Source organism: Narcine bancroftii, chromosome 4, assembly GCF_036971445.1.
Source record: "Narcine bancroftii isolate sNarBan1 chromosome 4, sNarBan1.hap1, whole genome shotgun sequence".
Classification (NCBI taxonomy): Eukaryota; Metazoa; Chordata; class Chondrichthyes; order Torpediniformes; family Narcinidae; genus Narcine; species Narcine bancroftii.
Genome location: NC_091472.1, coordinates 101,545,742 through 101,568,787, shown reverse-complemented (window position 1 = coordinate 101,568,787; position 23,046 = coordinate 101,545,742). Strand labels below are relative to the sequence as shown.

The 23,046-nt window shown below is 43.0% G+C and overlaps 1 protein-coding gene across 1 annotated transcript in view; it reads right to left on the bottom strand.

The window, feature by feature from the left end:
- Window positions 1–23,046, bottom strand: part of pcmt (protein-L-isoaspartate (D-aspartate) O-methyltransferase) — a 59,259-nt gene that overhangs the window by 16,081 nt on the left and 20,132 nt on the right. Inside the window, exons 2-3 of the mRNA XM_069932237.1 lie at window positions 21,069–21,173; window positions 18,522–18,553 (exon numbers count right to left, since the gene is read on the bottom strand). Of these exons, the coding sequence (XP_069788338.1) occupies window positions 18,522–18,553; window positions 21,069–21,173 (137 nt within the window). The remainder of the gene's footprint in view (window positions 1–18,521; window positions 18,554–21,068; window positions 21,174–23,046) is intronic.

Genomic DNA, 23,046 nt, shown 5'->3' with positions numbered 1-23,046 from the left:
TCCGACAAGGGATAAAGGACAACTCAGGAGGGGAAGGGGGGATTGGGGCTAAAGAAGTTTTAAATAGGAGAATAAGGAAAATGTTTGATGTTTTAGGAATGTTGTCTTATAAAGGGTTCAAAACAAGAAAACAGAAATGGATAAGAAGGAAAGGTAATGATGGAGAAACGGAAAGGGAATATAAACAAAGTATAAAATGGCTACGTTGAACTATATGACTTTAAATATTAATGGAATACATAACCAAATTAAAAGGAAGAAACTGCTAAATTTACTGAAAAAAGAAAAAATTGATATAGCATTTGTGCAAGAAACACATTTAACTGAATTGGAGCACAAGAAATTAAAGAGAGATTGGATAGGACACGTAACAGCAGCATCGTATAATTCAAAAGCAAGAGGAGTAGCTATATTAATTAGTAAAAATGTGCCATTTAAAATAGAAGAGGAAATAATAGATCCAGCAGGGAGATATGTAATGATAAAATGTCAGATATATTCGGAGTTTTGGAATCTACTCAACGTATATTCACCTAACGAAGAAGATCAAAAATTTATAAAGGTAATCAATTTTAACAATGAACATTTCAAAGTCACACAGAACTCAACTGATGCTTTTCAGCAGACAAACATACCTTCATTGACGGCTCAACTTGCAGAACTTTAGCAGCACATTGATACATGAGATTGTAATTTTCAATCAATTTCAAGTTCACTATCTCCAAGATCTTCTGTCCACCAATTAATTGGCTAGACCTAAACTGACAGTATATAAAGCTACAAAAAAAAAGAAATGGAGGCAAATGCCCTCAATGAGGGCTTTGGTTTCAGGCCAAATACAAGGGCACCTCCTTCTTTGCCATTGTTCACTCTCCCTCAGCTGCTAAGCAATAACCTTCTGTTGAATGTTACACAAAAACCAGCGCAAAGCAGCAAGGATACCTTAATTACGCTGAGTTACACTACAGTGTTAAATGGGAAAGATTCACCATATGATCAGCAATTCAAAACTGGCATCCAGAAGATGCAAGGCATCAGTATCAGCGACAGAAACCACTTCATGATCTGGCTTATCGTCGCATAGTCACTGGGAAACAGTTTGCAACAAGTGGCTCCCTACATATCCTCAATAAACGTGAATCTCAAGTTCAAAAGATGTGTCTGATCTGCCTATGATCATCTTCAACGATCCAACGCAATCTCCTCCTGAGATTTCAATTATTACATGCCTTTTTACTAGGTTCACTTTGATCTACTCAGGATGTCAAAAAATATTTGAATACAGAAAAGGCTCGAGGTACCAACAATACCTTACTGATAGTAAAGGCATCTGTTCAAGATACTTCCAAGAACATCAACAATAGCGATATTTATTAATGTCAAAACAACCCAGAAATGTCTTACAAACATCATAGAAACCAGACTCCAGATCTTGTAATCTGGATCAAATAAACCACTAGAGAAAGTCAGCAAGTCAAACAGCATTAATGGAAGCCAAGGGGTGGCTGACCACATCAGGACTGAAAGCAGAGAGGGAAGACAACCAGTCTAAAGAGATATGTCAAAAGTCCTGGTAGATGAAGTCGTGCAAGGAACAGATGACAGGGCAGATGGAGCCAGAATTTTTTTTGGGGGGGTGGGGGTGTGGAGGTGTTTGGAGAAATACGAAAGGAGAAGAAATTAAGGTGGAGAGGGGCACGGGCAATGGACAGACTGAACCACAGTGGGGAGAGTAATGGATTTAAGTGACATGGGCAAGGGGGAAGAGGAGAATCAGAAAACGTGAAGGGAAAGCCAGCTGGGTGGACTGGAGGGAGTGGAAAGGAACATGGGGTGTAAGTGACATGAAATTGGCATGAATATTGAATTTTTCACATCCTTGCTCAAAAATGCAACCCTGCCTTCAAAATATTCACAGGCTCTGCTTTATTGCCTTTTGAGGATGTGTAAGGACCAGGCAGGCAGGGCAAATGCAAATGAAGCCAATTACTTCAAAACTTAAAATGACTGTCTCCCAGACTCCAACCCATTCAGCAATGAAAGTCATCTAAGCAGCAGATTTTCCCACTGGTGGTCACTGCTCTGTCAGCACTACTAACCTCCTGATTTGAGTAGTCTTGACCCAAACCTCAGGAAAAAGAACCAATATGCAAAGCCAAAGCAAGGAAGCCTGCCCTTGATCTCAATGCAGCACGTGACCATGCATACCATTAAGGAGCCCTCGATAAATAAAGTCAATGGGAATTGAAATCAACTCTTCAGTCAACCTCATTCTCACAATATTGCAACTGAAGTACACCAGACACTGACCAAGGGCCATTGGTTTTCTCCCTTCCATCGCTCGGTTAGATGTTGGGTCATTTGAGCATTAAAATCCTCAGTTCCAGCTATAATTCTTTGGATAATGCAGAAACAAATAAAACTCTATCTAGATCACAATCATGAATGGCTGGAAATTTGCAGTTGACATCCAGACATGCCACACTACCTCTAGCAACAGTATCTAATTACCTCCCCTTTGACATTCGACAGCACCTTGGACACCCAAATACAATAAATACAAGAGCAGGTCAGAGACTGAGTATTCAAAGGATTAATCTACCAACCCTTCTGATCTTCAACAAGACAGAGAGAATATCTTTCTTTGCTGATCTGAATAGAAGTCTAACTCCACTTGGGAAGCCTAACGCCATCCTGGATCAGAGCCACCCATCAAAATGGCACTTATTTCCAGTGGCTCACTGTGCCTACAGAATGTACATTCTTCAATAATGGCTAGAACAATTCACGAAGGACGTCCCTGCAGATGAAGGGTTTTCTAAGGCTGATGTTGAAGCATGTCAGCTCCTGTAGAGCAATGACATGGATCCATTCCAATGTGCCTATCATAGCAACAGGTCCATTGATGCCATTTCACTGGATCTATACAAAGCCCTGGAGCACCTGGACAGCAACAATGCAAACATCAATATGCTCTTTATTGATTACAGTTCGGCTTTTAACACCATCACCCTCTCAAAACTGATCAACAGACTCCAAGACTTGGGATTACATAACCCACTGTGGAATTGTATCCTTGCTTTCCTCAGCTCCAGACCACATTTAGAGAGAATTGATAAGAACATCTCCACCACCATCTGCATCAGTACTGGAGCATCACAGAGCTGCATTCTTAGCCCCCTGTTCTTCTTGCTATATACTTATGACTCCATGGCTTGGTATAACAACACCCTCCAGAAATTTCCTGTTGATTCCATGATAGTGGGCTGTATTAAAAAGGGGCAATTAGTCAGCATACAGAAGAGACTACAACTTCGCATTCAATGTCACCAAAACTAAGGAGCTGATTGCTGATTGTTGACTTCAGGAATGGAAAACCAGACATGTATTATCTAGTGATCATTGGGGATCAGAGGTAGGTAGAATGAGAAAATTTAAGTTCTTGGGAGTCACTATCTCAGAAGATATTTCTTAGACCCAACACACAAATGGGATTGTGAAGAAACCACGTCAGCACCTCTACTTCCTCAGGAGTTTGCGGAGGTTTTGCATGACATCAGAAATCCTGGCAAATTTTTACAGATGCGTGATGGAAAGTGTGCTGACCAGCTGCATTATAGTCTGGTATGGGGACATCAAGCCTTACAACAAGAGTGGAAACAGTCCATGACATCACAGGCAAAACCCTCCACACTTTCAAGATCATCTACAGGGAATGCTGCTGTCAGAGAATAGCAGCAGCAATCATCAAGAACCCACACCATCCATCTGTTGTGTAGATTGTGGAGGGTCATGTAACCCTTCTATCTGAAATCTGGTGGGAATATAAATTGCAGAGAGGCATTGAACTTCTCCATCTGGATCCTGATGAAGTCACCTCATCTGCCAATCAAGGTCAGGCATTACCCATAGGTCAGCAAACCCAAGGGTCAGTGGCCCATTTAATTGACCTAACGATACCTGGGCTGGATTCTCCAGCTGATGACACTATAGAGCCCACAACACACGAGCAATCTTCCTTTTTTCTCTTCTGGGACAAACCAGAGCTCTACTCCAGATTGGGAACCGTGGGCAAGGTTGGAAGATCACTGGTACGGTTGGCACAGACAAAGGGTTGCGAGCTGTAGTATTTTGTGCCTAGTGTCCCAAGTTAGACAAGAGCCATGCCTGCCAGTGATATCAAAGGGCAGCAGGTATCATGTGTTGTAACTTAATTGTAAAGGCTTCTATCTACGAGTGGTTGCGAGTGTATCATTTAATCCAGCAAGTGTGGGCAACTTTAACCCTTGTTGCAACTCCCCTGCACGTGAAAAGAAAACACTACTGTTCAATCAGCTGTGTTCAGACTCATTACCCTTGGAACCCATCAAACTAGTTTCACGCACACAATTGGCACTATGAGAACACAACTGCAGGGGAGCAATTTTGGAATCAGGACAGATTAACAAGTGCAGGCAGCAATGATAGCATCCCCAGGTAGACCAACAATAATGCAGGATTTGGGAGCTTGGTAACCAAGCTGGCAGATCACAGCAAACCAGTAGACTTGTCCAAGCACCTGGACCCATATGGTGAGAAAATGGGTCACCAAGTGGTGTCCCTCCTCAAAAAGTCAGGGTTCCCAAAAGCTAACAGGAATCAGAGGGGTTCCTTTTGGCTGCTAGTGTCTCTCCTGAGAAAGACATGAAGGATCACAGAAAGGAAAGATTTGGAGAGTGCCTGGAAAAAAAAAGGTGCTCCAGCATTGCTACTGTGCATTGAAGAAGGTAGTACAAGTCACCCAGATCGAGGTGAGAGGGACAGAGGCAGGCTGCTTAAAATGCTGCAGCGACACGCACCTCACCACTTTAGCTGGCAGATAGACCCAGTTATGGTCCAGGCCATTGTCCGGCAAGGGGACAGGCTTGACACATGGTTGGGAGAAGGGGACATGTGGATGGGCAGTGAAAAGAGTGAAGAGGAGGAACCGTGCCCCATACATCTTCCCTCCTTCACACCCAAACCCTTGCAGGGTAGATCAGTGACCACACAATCGCATGAGGGCACCACACTGATCCTACAGAATTGGGAAGTAGCAGATAATGGGGGAGCTTGAATTGAGTGGCTGCCGCGAAACAGACACGGGAATATTCGGCAAAAAGAACTGACCACACTGGGAAACTGATGTCGCCAGCACCCAGAAAAACACCTGGCCACATGGCTGCTCAAGTTCTGGGACAATTCCCCACCCAAAACATGAACCCCTCCCATCAGGAAGCAAAAGCCTTGGGTAGCTTATTGGACCAGCAGACAAATAATAATGCCCTGTGGACACCTGCAGGACTGGGTGGTGACAGTAGTGCAAGCCTGACACCCAACTCTGCTAGAATGAGACTTATACCACCTGCCACAGTAGAACAAGGGTACAAGGGTCAGCAGAGAATGGGCTTTAATTATGTGCATATATGGGAGCCCGCGACTGCCATTTCCCTGAGAACATGAGGGTTACTGATACCCTAATGGGCTATGTAGCCACCACAGCACAGCATACCCCAACCCAAAATCAGTGATATTGCCCCAATGGGAATGGCAACCAGGAAGACTGTCCGGGAAGCCATCAGATTATTAGAAGGGCTTGAATACGTGGAGCAGAGGACACCCAGTCAAGTCCACAAGGCTGAGGCGAGGGTGGGTGATGACGGCCCCCAGTTTACCTGCAAAGAGTTGTTTATGGCATTGGTGCGTGCTGGCGTGGGATCCCCAATTCCATTTTGTACGTGCTCTGGAAAGAGTATTGCAGGGTGAAGCCCTGTTGGGGAGGATCTATCAAGTCCCCACCCACAGCTTTAAAAACCTTCCCTCACCTCCTCCCCAATCCACAGTGGCCCCGACCCCCTTAGGACAGAGCAAAGAACCCTACTGTGACAAGAACTTGCTCATAGCCGGAAGCAGGAAACAACACTCACAGGGTGGCAGACATCCATGCCTCTCCAATAGGATAGAGGCCAGGGCACCTGATGGAATATGCTCAGCTATCCTCTCCCAGCCTGGTGGCCTGAGGCCAATAATAGCAGTAGCTGTTCACTGGGGCAAAGGGAATACACAGCATTGGATGGCCCTAGTAGACACTGGTGGCCGAGTACACTATCACCCCCAGCAATCATTCGATTTGGGAGAACTGCAGGTCTCCTCAGAGTGTTAAGGAAGTTCCATAATCCTGGCCAGAGAAGTTACCCTCCTCCTATTTATAGGCAATAATGCATCTCACTCCATCTCTGTTTTGATTGCCGACTCACCTGAGTATATCTTGAGTATGAACATGCTGAAGGGTTGATCCCTATGCATCTACAAGAGGAAATTCACCTTCAGGGTTACCTGCATGACCATAGTTGTTGGGACACTCAAGTAGGAGCCCACAGTCATTCCTCCTCCCTCCAAGGGGGTCAGCAATTGGCAATACCAGGTGCCGGTTTTGGGGTGGGGGGTGGTGATAAACAGAGATCACAGAATCTATAGACACACTATTGCATGAGGGAGACATCCGGGCCACCATTTCACCATTCAAAGGTCTGGCCCATGCAAAAGAAAAATGGCAAGTGGGGTATGACCATCCATTAGAAAAAACCTAAAAGTCACACTCCCCCTCACTTGCTGCAGCCCCCGATATAATCACATTAATGGAGGGCATTGGGGACAAGGAGAATAAACATTGTAATGCCACTGTCGACCTCACAAACACCGCCTTCTCCATCCTCCTCAGTCCCAACTCCCATGATCAATTTGCCTTCAGCTGGGAGGGCAGAGAGTATACATTTTTCCACCTGTCCTTAAGCGATGTGCACAGCCCCACATTGTATCATGGGTTAACTGCCCAGGACAGAAAATATCAAGCTCCCCTGGACATCTCAATGGCACACAACATCGATGAAATCCTCCTCCATGGCTCCTCAGAGGAAGCAGTAGCATAAACCCTCAGCATATTTATCACTTTGCTGTGGGCGTGAGGATAGGTCACTAACCTGGCAAAGATACAGAGTCCCAGTCAAACAGTCATTTTCTTGGGCATCCAGCAGCACTCCGGCAGCAGAGAAATTCCTGCAGCCACAAAGCGCAAAATTCCCAAAATTGAGATGCAAAATTTTGTGGATCTTTTGGGTTATTGGCATCAACATATTTTCCATTTCACCATGCTCCTCCAGCCATTGTACAGCATTTCAGAGGAAAAAAAAACACTTGTTTCATTGAAGACCTCAGCAACAATACCAGTTGAAATGACAAAACAGGCTGCTGAACAGGCACTGCCCTGCCAGCAAGCTGACCAAGACAGCACCATTAAAGGGCTACAATACCTCTCCTCCATTTATGGAGTACCATGAGAGGTACAGTCCGACCAGGGGTCACACTTAATAGGGACAAAAGTGCAAGAATGGGCAGCGGAGGCCAGTATCTTGTGTCTGCTGCATATCCCCTACCACCCACAGGCACCCTGGGTCATCGAATGAATAAATGGCCTACACAAGGGACTGATACGCATTCTGACACCTACCAATACATTGCAGGGGTGGCTATGTTGCAGCAGGCGGTGCACAACCTCAATTCCCATCCAACTGGCCGGGGGAATCCCCAGTTTCACACCATCTGGCGGCCTCCGACACCACCACGTCGGAGGAGGTGGGAGTTCAGAACCCCAAGGAATTGGGTGGAGTATGGGTGCAGCAGCCACAAGGTCTGCTTAGAAAAGGGTAAATTACAACACACAGGCCCAGAGATATACTGGGTGAAATTAATCTGTCACGTATAAACACCCAAAGACTAATCAGACAAGCGAGTTTTGCAATCCCTAACCACCCTACCATTCCCCCGCAGGAGAATGCTGCTGTGGAAAATGCTACTGACCACAACTGAGTGATCGGTATTGTGCACGCCTTCAACACTTTCCTCAGGATGGCTTACGAATACGCCAGCAATAACACCAACAGATCACATCACTGGGTCTATATGTGAACTGACACATGCTGCTGAGGAACTTCCACTTTGCTACAACTTCCACCCCAACCTCAAATTCACTTATCTATCTCTTGCAGCACTCTCCTTTTTGCCAATCTGTCTCCATCTCAGGAAAAACTCAACAGATATCTTCTTTAAACCCACCAACTCCCACAGCTACCTCAATTACACCTCTTCCCACCATGTCCCCTGTAAGGATTCCTTCTCATTCTCTCAATTCCTGTCTCCATTGCAGAGATCCAGGATGAAGAATTCCATGCCAGATCATTAAAGATATCCTCCTTCTTCAAATGATGTGGATTTCCCTCTACCTCCATCAAATCAGCACTAACCCACATATCCTCCATAACCCACACATCTGCTTTGGCTCCCTTGCCCCCATGCGCAACAAGGACAGGATTCCTCTTGTCCTCACCTATCACCCTCCACATCCAACATATCTGCCTCGACCATTTCTGCCACCTCTTATCGCCAAACACATATTGCCCTTTCCTCCTTCCACAGGGACCGCTCCCTCCCTGTGTCCCCACCAATGGAACCTAACTCTATGACCACAGGAGATGCTCCACTTGCTCCCACACCTTCTCCCTCACCACCATTCGTGACCCCAAACAGTCCTTTCAAGTAAAGCAACATTTCATCCATTGCATCAAGTGTTCCCGCTGTGATCTCCTCTACATCGAAGGGACTGGATGCACACTGGGAGATCGCTTTGTTGAGTAACTTGGCTGCCTGCTGCAAGTGTGGATTTCCCAATAGCCACCCATTTCAATTCTCTATCCAATTCCCTTTCCGACATGTCTGTCCATGGTCTCATGTACTGCTAGCCTGAGACTACCTATAAATTGGAGGAACAGCACCTCATCTTCCAAATGGGCACCCTCCAACCAGACAGCATTAATATCAACTTCTCTGGCTTTCATTTACACCCCTCTCCCCTGTAATCTCTCCATTCCCTGTCTCCTTTCTCACAGACATGCTAAGTTCTATCTAGTCCCTTATCATATCTAATTAACATCTTTTGTTGGTCTCAATTCCTTCCCCATTGTTTGAATTCTGAGACTGATATATTCTGCTTCTGCCTTTTCTGATTTTTCCTCGAATAGCTCAGGCCCAAAATGTCACCAATATATCTTTGTCTCCTATGGATGCTGAAAAGACCAGCTGAGTTACTCCAGCATTTTGGTGAGCTTACTACAATCACAGCATCAGTAGCCTATTGTGTTTCACCCCAACTCCCACTTATGTCCATCCCATTCAAGTCCACAGAAATGGACTGTTTGCATATATTTAATTACACGAACTTTTGTCTTCTGATGGGGCAGGAGGTGCATAGTGGTAATCTCCCACAACTTTACATTTAATGATCCTCAGTAGGGTGGGTGTTTCAGGAATTAGTTTTTTTCCTCCTTCCTTCAATCTGAGAAACACTAAAGTCCCGACTCTCAGACTCCCCAACCATTGAACAGGCTAGATAATGTTGGTGCAGACATTTTGATGAGCACTGGTCAAACATGTCAGTAATTTCACAGTGAGCAAGCCAGAATGGTAACCAGGCATGCAAGTATCCACAGCAAAGTTGTCAGCTCCCTAGATGTTCAATGACACTCTCTGGATATGCAGACACCATGCCTACCCCTAGCTCCCCATGGGCAAGTACCCTTTTCAAGATACATTGTGCCTTATATTCACCACCTTAATCTTGGGGAGCAACCAGTCTACCACAGACACCAGGGCAGAAGGGCAATCATTGAGGCGGAAAGGTTCAGGATGATCACCTTCCCCCAGTATGGTTCCACCCACCTGTCCTGCTAAGAATCAACAAGACCAGTATGCTGGAAACACTGGCCAAAAAGATGGCTGTGGCATATGAAAAATGCTGACTTGAGTGATAACAGAGGGGACAATCATCCGTATGGTTACTTTGCAGAACCAGATGGCCCTGGACTACCTACTCGTAGCTGAAGGTGGTACTTGTGCAGTGATTGGTAAAGACTGATGCACTTACATTCCCAACGAATCGGGGAACATCACTCATCTGGCTGAGCATATCCAAGAGTCGGTGGATATCAAGGAACCAGTTCCTGTATCATGACTTCTCTAGAAGCTGGTGGCCCTTTGGAGCTTGTGGGCTTTTGCCATTCACTGGGTCACTACCATCACTCTCGTGGTGTTAGGGTTTTGACTTGCGCTGTCTTTGTCAATGAATCCAAAGTGGATTGGTGAGTGTCGTGACTTCCGCAGGGTAGAGGGTCAGATGATCCCTCAGTCTGGAATCTGGTGAAACATGGTAGAGGGTCACGTAGCCTCTCCATCTGGAACCTGATAGGAAGTCACCTCACTTGTCAATCAAGGACAAACCTTACCCACAGGTCAGCTCATACCTAGTAATTGGGTCCTTTAATTGGTTCATCGTTGCCTGGGCCGTACTCTCCAGCTGATGACATTTCAAAGCCCAACACATGCAAGCTATCTTCATCTTTCTCTTCAGGGACGTACCCAAGCTCCACTCCAGGTTGAGAGATGTGGCAACACTGGAGGATCCCTGGTAAGGTGTGCAAAGAGTTGGGAGCTGTCGAGTTATGCGGCTAGTGTCCCTAGTTTAGTTAGATAAGAGTAGTAACTGCCAGGGATATCAAGGGGTGGCAGATTTTGTATATTGTAACTTAATTGCGAGTGTATTGTTTAATCTGGCGAGTCTGTCTTTTACCCCTGTTGCAACTCCCCTACATGTGTAAATAAAACACTACTGTACAATCAGCTGGGACCCATCAAACCAGTTTTACACAGACACCAGCACATACTCTGTTCGCTCTGCTACCATCAGGAAAGAGGTATAGGTGCCACAAGACTTGCACCACCAGTTTTAAAAGCAGTTGCTACCCCTCCACCATCAGACTCAACAATAAATTCTCTCCTCTCTGTATTGCACAACCAGTGGGTTCACACTTATTTGTTTACATGTGTACATTATGTATTTTTTTTTGCACTACCAAAATGTGGTAATTCTTCCTCGCCCGCAGGATAAAGAATCTCTGTTTTATGTGATGTCATGTATGTGCTCTGACAATAAATCTGAAATCTGAACAATTCACTTCAAACTTCTCAGTCATACACCATTTGAATTGGTAATACATCACCATTGCTTCTTCACCGCCATGTTAAACTCGAACTCCCTGATAGCCCTGTTGGGAGTACTTTCAACAGACAAATGTGTTGTTCAAGGCAACAGCTCTCTGCTGTCCCCAGAGGCAAACATGGATAGGCAACAGATAGCAATACATACATTATGCAGCCTCAATCAAGTTCCCTCTTAACCCCCTCAGGGAAAACAGATTCAGGTTCTCCAATCTCTTCTCCTCTGAAGCAGAGTCAACATTCTAGTCAATCTCCTCTAAACTTTCTCCAGTACTATCATATCTTTCCAATAGCCTGGTAACTCGAAGCAAAAGCAATATTCCAGCCAGGATACGACCCAATGTTTTACAAAGTTGAAGCATTAAAAAATGCCCAAATGAAGGCTAGCATCCCATTTGCCCACTTAACCACATTGTCTCATGATAAAGCTGTGCTTTATTTCAGGGCATTTAAATAGAAGCAGAGTGTAAACCTCTGCAACTGGTTGGAGTCTGTGATATAGATAGAGCTAGCAGAAAATAAAAAAGGGGAAGCCCAAGTGGTGCAGCCAGTGTGCGAGTGCACCAGTGTAGGAGCGTAAAGTTAGAGGCTTTGGCTCGTTAGGCTTCAGTGAGCAGAGGCTGAGGATGTGCTAAAGGCAAGGTCAGGTAAGATCTTTTCATCGTCACCCAGAGTCGGTAGTGAAGATGGCAGCTGGGGCAGTGGAATGCTCCAACTGCAAGATGTGGGAAATCTGGGACAATAGTGTCTCTCATGAATACACCTGTAATAGGTTCTTCTTCAAAACCTCGTTAGGAACTGGAGCTGGATGAGGATGCAGAGGGGGTGATGGACAGAAATTATAAGAATGGGCTATAATAAGTTATAATAAGAGCTAGTCACACCCAAGAGGCAAGGCAGATAGGTGGGGAATAGGCAGTCAGTGCAAAGTACCTTGCAGCTGTTCCCCTCAACATTAAGTATACTGGTTTTGGATACTGTTTGGAGGTGTGGGGGGGGGGGGGGGGGTGCAGAGAAGAGAAGTTTCATACCAGGGATGACAGATCTCTGGCTTAGAGGCTGGCTCTTCAGCTCAAAGGAAAAGAGAGCCAGAGTGTTTGGGAGTCAATAGCAAGAGGAACAGATAGGATGTTCAGTGCTCAAGACTCCCAGATGGCATTTTGCCTCCCATATGCCAGGGTCAGGAATGTCTCAGATAGAGACCACAGCATTTTCAAGCAGAAGGGTGAGCAACCAGATGTCACAGACCATGTCAGTACCAATGACATAGATTGGAAAAGGGATTAGTCCTGTAGAGTGAATATAGTCAGTTAGGAAGGAAGCAAAAAAGCAGGACCTCAAAGATGGTAATCTCTGCATTGCTGCCTGTGACAGGCACTGGCGAGGGCAGGAATAGGAAGTTATGGCAGATAAATTCATGGGTGAATAGTAGGTGCAGGGATTAAGACTTGCTCATCATTGGTATCTCTTCTGGGGAAGGTATGACATTTACCAAAGGCAGACCAACATCTTGGCAGGTTTACGAGAGGTGTTGGGGAGGATTTAAACTAGTTCAGCAGGTGGACAGGAATCAGAATGAGAGGGCAGAGAATAGTGATGGTAGAAAGATTGATGCAATGTCTGGTGAGTTTGTGTCAGGCAGTGGAGTGAGAATAAATGTAGTCAGCTGGAGGGCTTACAATGAGTTTACTTCAATGCAAGTATTAGGAATGAGGGAGATGAGCTTCAATCAGTACGTGGAATTATGATGTTGTGGCCGTTACAGAGACTTGGCTGATGCAAGGTCAGGGTTGGCTGATGATGACCCAGAGTTTAGATGTTTTAAAACAAATAGGATGGTAGGTAAAAGATGAGGAGTAGCATGACTAATCAGGGACAGCATCACATCTACAGAAAGGATTTTATGGAGGGATTGTCTACTGAGTGTGGGTGAAAGTCAGAAACAGGAAAGGAGCGATCACTATTTGGAGTTATGTGACAGATTAGGTTATATTTTATATTGTATATAGAAATGTTTTAAAGGAGATAAATTGTGGCAGGTTTTTTAATGTAGGTCACATACAAAGATCTCAAAACTGATCTTATTTAAAATGCCAGAGGTCTGTTCAAGCCAGACAGTCCAGCCTCCAAGTGCCTTTGCAAAAACTTTGAAGAGCTGGCAAACTTGTAGAAAAACCCCATTTTGAAGACTGATTGTGAGTTCTAGTTCAGCCTATTCAAAGCCCTTGTAGTCTATACAAGAGGAGATGGCTGGCTGCATAATGTTTCACTTGAAATAAGGGAAATAAGGAACTCTGTGGTGACCTGAAATAAAGAGTCATCACATGGAAAACCCTGAGGGGGCAAGTTTCTTCAGCAAGACACTGAAGTGGCTGATCAGAAGAAATTAGTTATGGGTGTCCAATGAGTAACAAATCTCTCTCTAAACCAACAAGAACCTTCCTGAGCGGTAACCATTTACTTTTCAAGCACCAAAGCCTGGTGAACTTCATAAATGTTAAATTCTGTGCACAGTATAAAAATTGCCTGATACCAGTGAACTTGTAGGAATGAGAAGTGAGATTGGACTGTGAATTAAAGAACTTTTCTGAACTTGTATACATTACATACACATGCACTTAGAATTAGAAGGGGGTCAAGTTAATAGTAACAAGTTAAAATTTGATCTTGTTTTCATGTTTAAAGATAATTAAAAGCAACTTTTGTTTAAGTAAGCATTTGACTTGGTGAATATCCATTCCTGCTGGGTTTTGGGGTCCCCTGGGTCCATAACAGTAGTCTCCAGGCCCCCATATAGCCCTTGCGATACTGAGGAGCAGATGAGAAGGCAGATTTTGGGAAGGTGCAGAACTAACAGGGTCATTATTATGGGAGACTTCAATTTTCCCCAAATATTGACTGGTACCTCCTTACTGCAAGAGAGATAGATGGGGCAGAATTTACCAGATGTGCCCATGAAGGATACCTATGTTGACGAGGCGACTCGAGGAAAGGCTATATTGGACCTAGTAGTAGATTGGACGTAGACAAATTGGTCAAATGTTTAATTGGGTAAGGACTAATTATGATGGGATTAGGTAGAAACTGGGGAAAGAAAATCAGGAACAGATGTTCTTGGTGAAAAGCAATGAAGCAACGTGGAGGATGTTTAGGAATGACTTCCACAGGGTTCTAGATAGATCTGTCACATTGAGACAGGGAAAATATGATAGGATAAGGGAACAGTTATTAACAAAAGTGATGAGACAGTTAGTTAAAGAAGAGGGAAACATATATAATGTCAAGGAAGCAAAGGACAAGGACTCATGGGAATTATATGGTAGCCAGGAAGGAATAAGACTTAGCTAGAAGGGATGTGAGAAGGCCTTGGCAAGTAGGATTAAGGAAAACCTTAAAGAACACACAAGGGCGGGCTGTTGGCAATTTGAGGTGAGGAACCCACGCAAGTGATGAAAGGACTAATACCAGTACAGACTGCTGGAGACTGGCTGAAGAGATACCAGGTATTGGAACCAGGATGCAAGAGGGTAGCAAGGACACTGAAGGCTTCCTGATCATGTCGGGGGATTGGATCTGGAGCTCTGGTTGCCGATAATTTGGAGCTGCAGAGGCTGCTGGAGGGGAGTCCACAGACACTCAGCAACTCTGAGGGGGCTCTCTTTTGCTTCTCTTTCTGACTGCAAGGGGCACCAAGCAATTTCTGCTGATGGTGAATTTTTGCCTTTTGACAAACAATGCAATGTTGTGTAACATTACAACTGTTTTATTACATGACAATAATAGAATCTTGATATATCGAGGACTGTTATGAGAAGGGATAGCTCATGTCATTCGAACAATTAAAAAATAAATTCAACTTATTGAACAAGACCTTCGTCTGCTATCTTCAATTAAGATCTTTTTTGAGAGAGAAATTAGGTCCATTTATGGCCCTGCCACTATTTAGTGACATTGAGGCTCTAATTCAAAGGGGGAAGTCACAAATTTATTTTGGCTATGTATCTCCAAAATGAGAGCCCGAAACCGGGTTTCCTTAAAGAGAGGCAAAGATGTGAGTCGGATTTGGGAACAATTCCTGAACGATGCTGGTCTGACCTCATGGGACAGCATGAAGGCGGTTATTAACACCAGATATAGACTGGTGGAATACAACTTTTTGCAACAGTTATCCCTCACACCACAAAAATTACAAAGTCAAACTGGAAATCCCAGATGAGTTTTAGATGTGGCGTTGGGACAGGAATTTTTGTGCATTCGACATGACTGCACCAAGGTGAAACCCTTTTGGGTAGAATTAGAGGACATTTTGAAAATAAATCACAGGGATGGAATATCTCCAGGATCCTGCCCTGTTCCTTCTGGGTGACATTGTGGACGTGTGTCTAAAACTGTCTAAATACCAAATTCAAAAAGGTCACCTTGGTGGTGGCCAGGTGCATAATGGTTACCTGGAAATCCGACTCTCAGCTTAGCATAGCAAGATGGACCATGGAGATGCAGAGATGTGTTCCCCTGGAGAAAATTACTTATAACTTAAGGGGGAAATATGGCACATTCATTGAGATATGGCAGCCATACCTGTGGCATGTCAAAAATCAGGTGTGATTGGTCTCCCCAGAGCCTTTATCAACAGGAATAACTGGACTTCGCAAGCCCTGAAACACTGAGAACGAGGTGATAACTTGGAAATCCTACCGGTTCCCCCTTTTTTCTTCCTCTTCCCTTATATACTTGATTTAAAATAATAAATGTTTTTGCCTGGGTTATATGGGAGGGAGGGTGAACAACAGTGGGGTGAGCGGTGGGGGAGGAAGGAAAAAGTAAGGACTCAGTAAACATTGATCTGTAAAAGGGGAGGATTGTTCCCCCTATATCACTTGGTTAACACGAGTCTGTAAAATTATAGATAAAATTTTGAAAAAATAGAATCTTGAAAGGCATTCTATGCATATGTGAAGAACAGAAGGACGAAGAAGGTGAAGGTAGGGCCGCTTTAGAAAAAAGGAGGCAACATGTCTGGAAGAAGAGGTCCAAAATGACTCGAGAGTGTCCTTGCTCAACACGAGAATAGTATAGAACAAGCCCAAGTACTAGAGGATGTGAGGTTAAGAAACAGGAAGTGTTGGACGATCTTAAAATATTAGAATTGACAAGTCCCCAGGACTCTGCAAGATGTACCCCAGGTTACCACAGAATGTGAGGGAAGAGATTGTTGGGGTGTTCGCATCATCACTGGCTAAAGTGGAGGTGCCGGAGCATTAGAGAATGGCAAATGTGGTCCCCTTGTTTAATAAGGGTAATGAGATTCCTGAGAATTATAGACCAGTGAGTTTTGTCTCAGAGGAGAGCAAACTATTGGAGAGGATTCTTAGGGACAGGATTTATGAGCATTGAGAGAAGTTATTGTCTTCTCAGGGATAGTCAGCATGGCTTTGTGTATGGGGTGGGGGGAGGGAGAAATTGTGCCTCATGACCCTAATCGAGATTTTTGAGTAAGTGACAAAGAAATTGAAGAGAGGTGTTAGGTGTGGTGTACATGGATTTTAGCAAGAAATTTGACAAGGTCCCCCATGGCAGACACATTCAGAAAGTAATGATATTCAAGGAACCTTGGCAGTGTGGACTCTGAATTGATTTGCCTGCAGAAAGCAGATGGAACACATTCAGTGACTAGTAGAGTTTTGCAGGGATCTGTTCTAGGACCCTTGTTCTTTGTGATTTTTATAAATGATTTGGTCGAGGAAGTGGAAGGATGAGTCAGTAAGTTTTCAGAGGATATGAAAGTTGCGGGTGTTGTGGATAGTGTAGAAGGTTGTTGTAGGTTAGAATAGGATATAAACAAAATGAAGAGTCGGGTGGAAAAGTGGCAGATGGAGTTCAATCTGGATAAGTGTGAAGTGATAAGTTTTCGAAGGATGAACTTGAAGGTAGAGTATATGTTTAATGGCAGGATTCCGTAGAAGATTGACCTTGGGGTCCAAATTCATAGGTCTCTCAAGGTTGCCACATAGGCCTTCTTTGACTACACCATCAACCTATGGTATGCTGGCCATCATTAGTTGGTGGATTGAGTTTGAGAGCTGCGAGGTAACGTTGCAGCTCTATAAAACTGGTTAGACCACTCCTGGAATATTGTGCTCAGTTCTGGTAGCCTCATTAGAGGAAGGATGTGGCAACTTGAGAGGTTGCAGAGGAGATTTACCAGGAAGTTGCCTGGATTGGAGATTGCATCTTACCAAGCAAGGTTAAGAGAGCTGGGGCTTTTCTCTTTAAAGCAAAGAATGAGAAGCGACTTAATGGAGGTAGGCAAGGTAGACAGCCAGTATCCATTTCCCAGGGCTACAGCAGCAAATTCCAGAGGACCATCTGCTTAAGGTGAAGGGTGGAAAGATTCAAGGGAAGATGTCAAGAGCAAGTTAAAAAAAAAATCAGCAGTGAGTGCCTGGAAACCCAGGGGTGATGGAAGAGGCTGGTACAATAGGGAAGCTTAAAAGACTCAGGCATAGGAACGCAAGAGAAAGAGGGTTTTAGGTGTGACGCAAGGAAAGCTTAGATTGTTGTAGGTTAATATTAGTCAGCACAACATCATGGGCCAAAGGGCCTGTACGGTGCAGTAATGTTCTATGTACATACCATCTTCCAGTCTTCTGGGACCTGATCATTTATCTGGCCAGCAAAGAATGAAAGATATGGGCTAGAACCATAACATTCCCCTTCCAATCGCCACCTAGGGAAAATCCATCTTGACACCATCTTCAGCATCAAGCACTTCTTTTCTTCTTAGAGAGTCTTGCACTCAAATATCATTTTTTCACCTAACCAAGTTGTCCAATTACAAGGTTCATTTTCTTTAAGAATACCAATTAAAAAAAACATCAACTTAGAATCCCCCCCCACCCCCGCTAATTTCTGGCTTCACATGCATATTGTCCCCACTCTTTCCCTGGTTATTCTTTTGACCTTAACTTTGTTATTTCATGACCCCTCCCTTTATTTTCAAAATTTTCTTTTGAAGTGTGTGTGTGTGTATGTGTAGACAGTGACATGCTTCCTTTTTCCAACTCAAGACTTCTCTTAACATCCAAGCACTCTGTACCCCATCACCTAAAGCTTCTGACTCGAACCGCTTCTGATTCCGTCAAAAACTCATGCAATTGGGAATTTTCTATTTGATTCCCATCGTCTTGAGCTTTGGCTGCATTTCCTGCTGCCAGGCCAAGTTTAAATCTGCCTCCATGGACAGAGGACCTTGGCTCTCTCTCCTGGCACTCTACTCATCCCGACAAAGAAGCAAGGTGGCTGAGAGCACAAATTGCCGTCATTGTTCCTGAGGTTTTTGTGCACCAGTAAGATAAGTGACAAAGGTAAAACAAAATCTGAAACTAATTTGTACCTACCATATGTGGGGCACTGATTGTAGCTTGGAAACCTGCAAAACAATAATTAACAATCATTAGCCAAGTGCTGGACAAATATGAACCTGAAGACAAAATGGTGAGACTCAAAACCTGAGTTACAGCATTTCAATTATTTCATGCATTTAAGATCCAACAGGGCAAAAACTGAAATGCCCATTTAAACCCTAGAGACTGTTGGTATTCATTTATATGGTTAACTCAATGTGCAATCTTAACTGAACATATCCATCTCAATACCCAAAGTATTCTCATTTTAAATTTGCTCCAAAACTCCAGAAACATTTTCAACTAGTTAACGCATTGGAAATGAGAGCAATTACACTCTTTCTGAGTGGTAGAAAATTAAAAATTAAATGAGGGACTAAAATCCTTGCCAAACTTTCATGTCTAGTCCTATCCTACCGTGTCCCTGCTGGAGGGACTCAGGGCAGACAATCGTCAAGTGAAACAGTCGAGATTTTGTGTCAAGATCTAGTTTAAGATTTCACATCTGCTGTTTTTTTGTCTTTTTGCCACGTTATACAAGTGCTCGAGCCACCTGAAAAATGGTTAGACCACTACTTTTGCAAAGCTCTTCCATCAATTTGATGTCCTACAATACTACTTGGGAAACCAAAAATTAAAAGACATGTCAACAATGCAAATTCAGATTTGAAGCAAGCTCAGAGCAAATGAACTAAGATTGAGAGGTGGGCACGTCCATGTAACATACGATATGAGTAATACTGGCTGTCAATGGAATTGGGAAGATCCTGACAAGTGCTCCAAAGGTACATTTCAAAGCTTGGTTGTTGGCTATGCAGAATTAAACATTGCCCACGATCACTACAAAGAATACATGTTTAACTTTGCTTGGGATTGTTTCATCACAGAAAAATAATCAGCTGGGAGGAAAGACAGTCCCTCAAGTTTCCAAGAGGATCTGAGCCAAAAACTGCAAATTTAGGATGATTCAGCAAGGTGCAGGAACACACAAACCTGCAAAAATAAAAGTGGACAAGTAGCTATAAATTTAGGAATGCTGTCAGAAATATGGCCTGGATCCAGTAGCAACAGTCAGTGGGAGGAAAAAAACTGCCATTCCAAGATATTATTTGATACAAAAACATTCTCATATGGAGCATTTCCATTGATCCAACTCAATGACTTGGATTAAATGCCCAGTATTTGCATAGATAATCAACTAAGATACTGCATCAGAAGGCACTTTCTTCAGTGCTGGAGAAAACTTCTCTGAATACTTATGACCCAAGTAACAGATCTCAAGTTTCCATTAGCTAGTTCAGATCTGTTGCAAGACTGAAAAATTTTTTACCAGTTTAATGCAAGTGGTTCAATCCAAGATCCTGAATATTTGTGAAGTGTAAACAAGTCCAAAGATTTTAACCATCTTTCCTTGATTCTGTGGGTTAAACACCCTACCTGAAGTCTTCATTGCAACCAGTGTTAAACCATTCAGTGCAGGCTATGGAATGTACCCACTGGAAAGATCACTGTGGCACAAGTACAGTTTCTAAATTCTAATTCAGCCTCAAGCCAACATGTCACTCATAATTGCATATTCTGAGCATCAAATATAACACTAGAATTGGGTAAAATTAATTAAAAGTCAATGGAATTTAATTTATCAACATGGGATACCACTGTTCAAAGTCAGTGTATTCTCAGTTTTCATTTTTAAACAGTAAACTGCTGGTCATTAGTAAACAACAAACTGAGAAAAACATCCCACAAGACTTGTAGTCATGATCGACCCTGAAGGGTCGATGTTATTATATTCTGAATAGTTCACACACTTTGAAAATTTTAAATATTTCAATTCAATGGAAGCACCTGTCTGATGCAAACAGAACATTAGCTGTAATGGAAGTTCATATGCAAGATTTGGATAGATAAATTATTTAGACAAAAATAAATATTTCTTCCAATCAAACAGCCATTGTAATATAACCCTTAATTTTGTGCTGAGACAGCAAAATGTCCCATTCAATAGGATCAGATGGTTAAACTCAAACATACTATTGTTGAAGGAAAAACCACAAATGGTCCATGAAATAGAGAGTTGTGCATTAATTAAATAAAGTCAAAGGCATCTTCAGACAAAATCCTTAACAAATTTTCCTATCGATCTGCCAGAATTTCTCCTTGGAGAGATTGATTAGAGAGTATACACTAGAGGCATAACAGAGGAATTGCTGCATGAAAGTATACAAAATGAGAGCTGAAATGGTGAACATTTATAATTGCCATTTCCAAGTGTATTTTGAGGACAGAGGAAAAAAAACAACCATGATGGATAAAAGCACCAACATAATTTAAAATGATAGGGTTTTGTTGTTCAAAGTTGGTAAACACATTTTCTGGTTTTTCAAAATGAATCCTATGATTCATTCGGCAACTGTACAAGCCCTACCAACACCAAATGAAAAGTGGCAAATGGAAAATATTGGGCCCAAATCAAAAAGGGCACATGATAGCATTATAGAGTTTATTATTCAAGGAAGAAAATGCTTTGGAAATCCTTACCTATTGACTGGGGGGAATCTGTGTAGGGGTTACTCTTTGCATAGTGGCAACGGTCTGTGGCCAACATTACTTGATAAACCCGTTCTGTCTTAATTATTCCATTTTCTGTAATAAAATAAGAAAACAATCAAAGGAATCAATTGCTTTCACCAAATAGACCAACAGCTCAGTTCCCATCAAATTTAATTTCAAACACCCAAGGAAATATTATAAATCTTAATGTTTACTAGAGAACTCTGTGCACATCTTCTGCAAAATTTTAAGTATGTGAATTTATAATTTGATTATAATCACTTACTGTTGAGCTTTACCAACATCTAAAGTTCATTTACTTAAGGAATAATGTTATGTCAGCTGAATATTTATGAAATGGATTAGAGTAATCTCTTCTCACCTTCATACCCATGGCATGGTTTTGCCAGCTGTCCCAGATTTGATTTGTAAACTCTCTGCGGTTATCAGATTGAAATGAATCCTAGGACCTTGATGTCCGAGAGCCAATTAATCTGGTTAGTACTTTCCATTTCCAACTTCACAATTTAAAAGTTACGTTTTCAACCCATTGGAGAAAACTACTCAAAGAGCTGTATCCAGTTTCTTGCACCCGCTTGACTGTTTAATAGAATGACTGATCTTTTACCTCCATGTCAACAGTTGCTCAATCACTGACAAATTCTACTTTAAATCTTCAACCCACAAGGATTTTTGTTTCAGTTAATCACCCAACCCATGTCCTTAATCATAAGGCACCCTGCAACATAGCTAGCTGGTGAGAACAAATAACAAGAGAATGCAGACGCTGGAATCTGAAGCTAAACACAATCTGTTGGAGGAACTCCGTAGGTTGACCAGCATCATGAAATAACAAGTGGTGTTGCCCTATAATCATTCCTTAATTTCTGCAGTTGCACTCATTCATCTTAAATACTTTAAGAATGATCAGTTTTTAAAAAGCTAGATTTGATCAAATAAGCTGGGTAGTGTGTTAAACACAGCACCTAGTGACCTGATAACGCCTCAAACCGTGCATCTTGGCGCCTCACAGTTTGGCGGGCAGCAACCTCCTTTGAAGAAGACCGCAGAGCCCACCTCACTGACAAAAGGCAAATGAGGAAAAACCCAACACCCAACCCCAGCCAACCAATTTTCCCCTGCAGCCGCTGCAACCGTGTCTGCCTGTCCCGCATCGGACTTGTCAGCCACAAACGAGCCTGCAGCTGACGTGGACTTTTACCCCCTCCATAAATCTTCGTCCGCGAAGCCAAGCCAAAGAAAAAAGTGACCGGAGTTCAAATGCTCAGCTGACTGCAAGTTCATATGTTGTCTCAGTGACTTTCAGAGTTTTCCCCAGGAGCTTCAGTTTCCTCCCACATTTTAAAGATGCACAGGGTTAATTGGTAACATGGGTATATTTAAGTAGCATGGGCTTGTGAGCCGGAAGGGCCTGTTATCGTGCTAAATCCCCAAATGAAGAGCATTTGCTAACTGCATGCACGAATCACAAAAAGGGAATTCTATCAATCCTAGAAAGAGCCAAACTACACAATATTCCACAAAAACAATTAAATGCTCTTCCAAATTTTAATTGGACAACTACCAGTAGCATTCATTGGTTTTCAGTCCACAGCCCATGTCACACTGGATGCCAAGTTTCTTTCTAAAATAGAGACACATGAAGTTCAGTGAGGTGGGCTTAGTGTACAAAAGGATGAAGAACTACAAGCATAACCAATTATGACAAATAGCCAGAGAACAGGTAGTCCAAGTTTTGCAATGGGTTTAGTCCCATAAAACTGAGAGAAAAAAAAAACATTCAGTAAAATTAACAGTTTCGAGAAGCCTCCCTTCCCACACAACAAACCTATTCAATACACTGAATCAAGATTTTCCAAGCAATTTCCTTAAAGATAAAACAAAAATTTCTATTAATCCATGCTTTAATTGTTGTCAAGTCCAAGAAAAATGTAATGAAACTTGA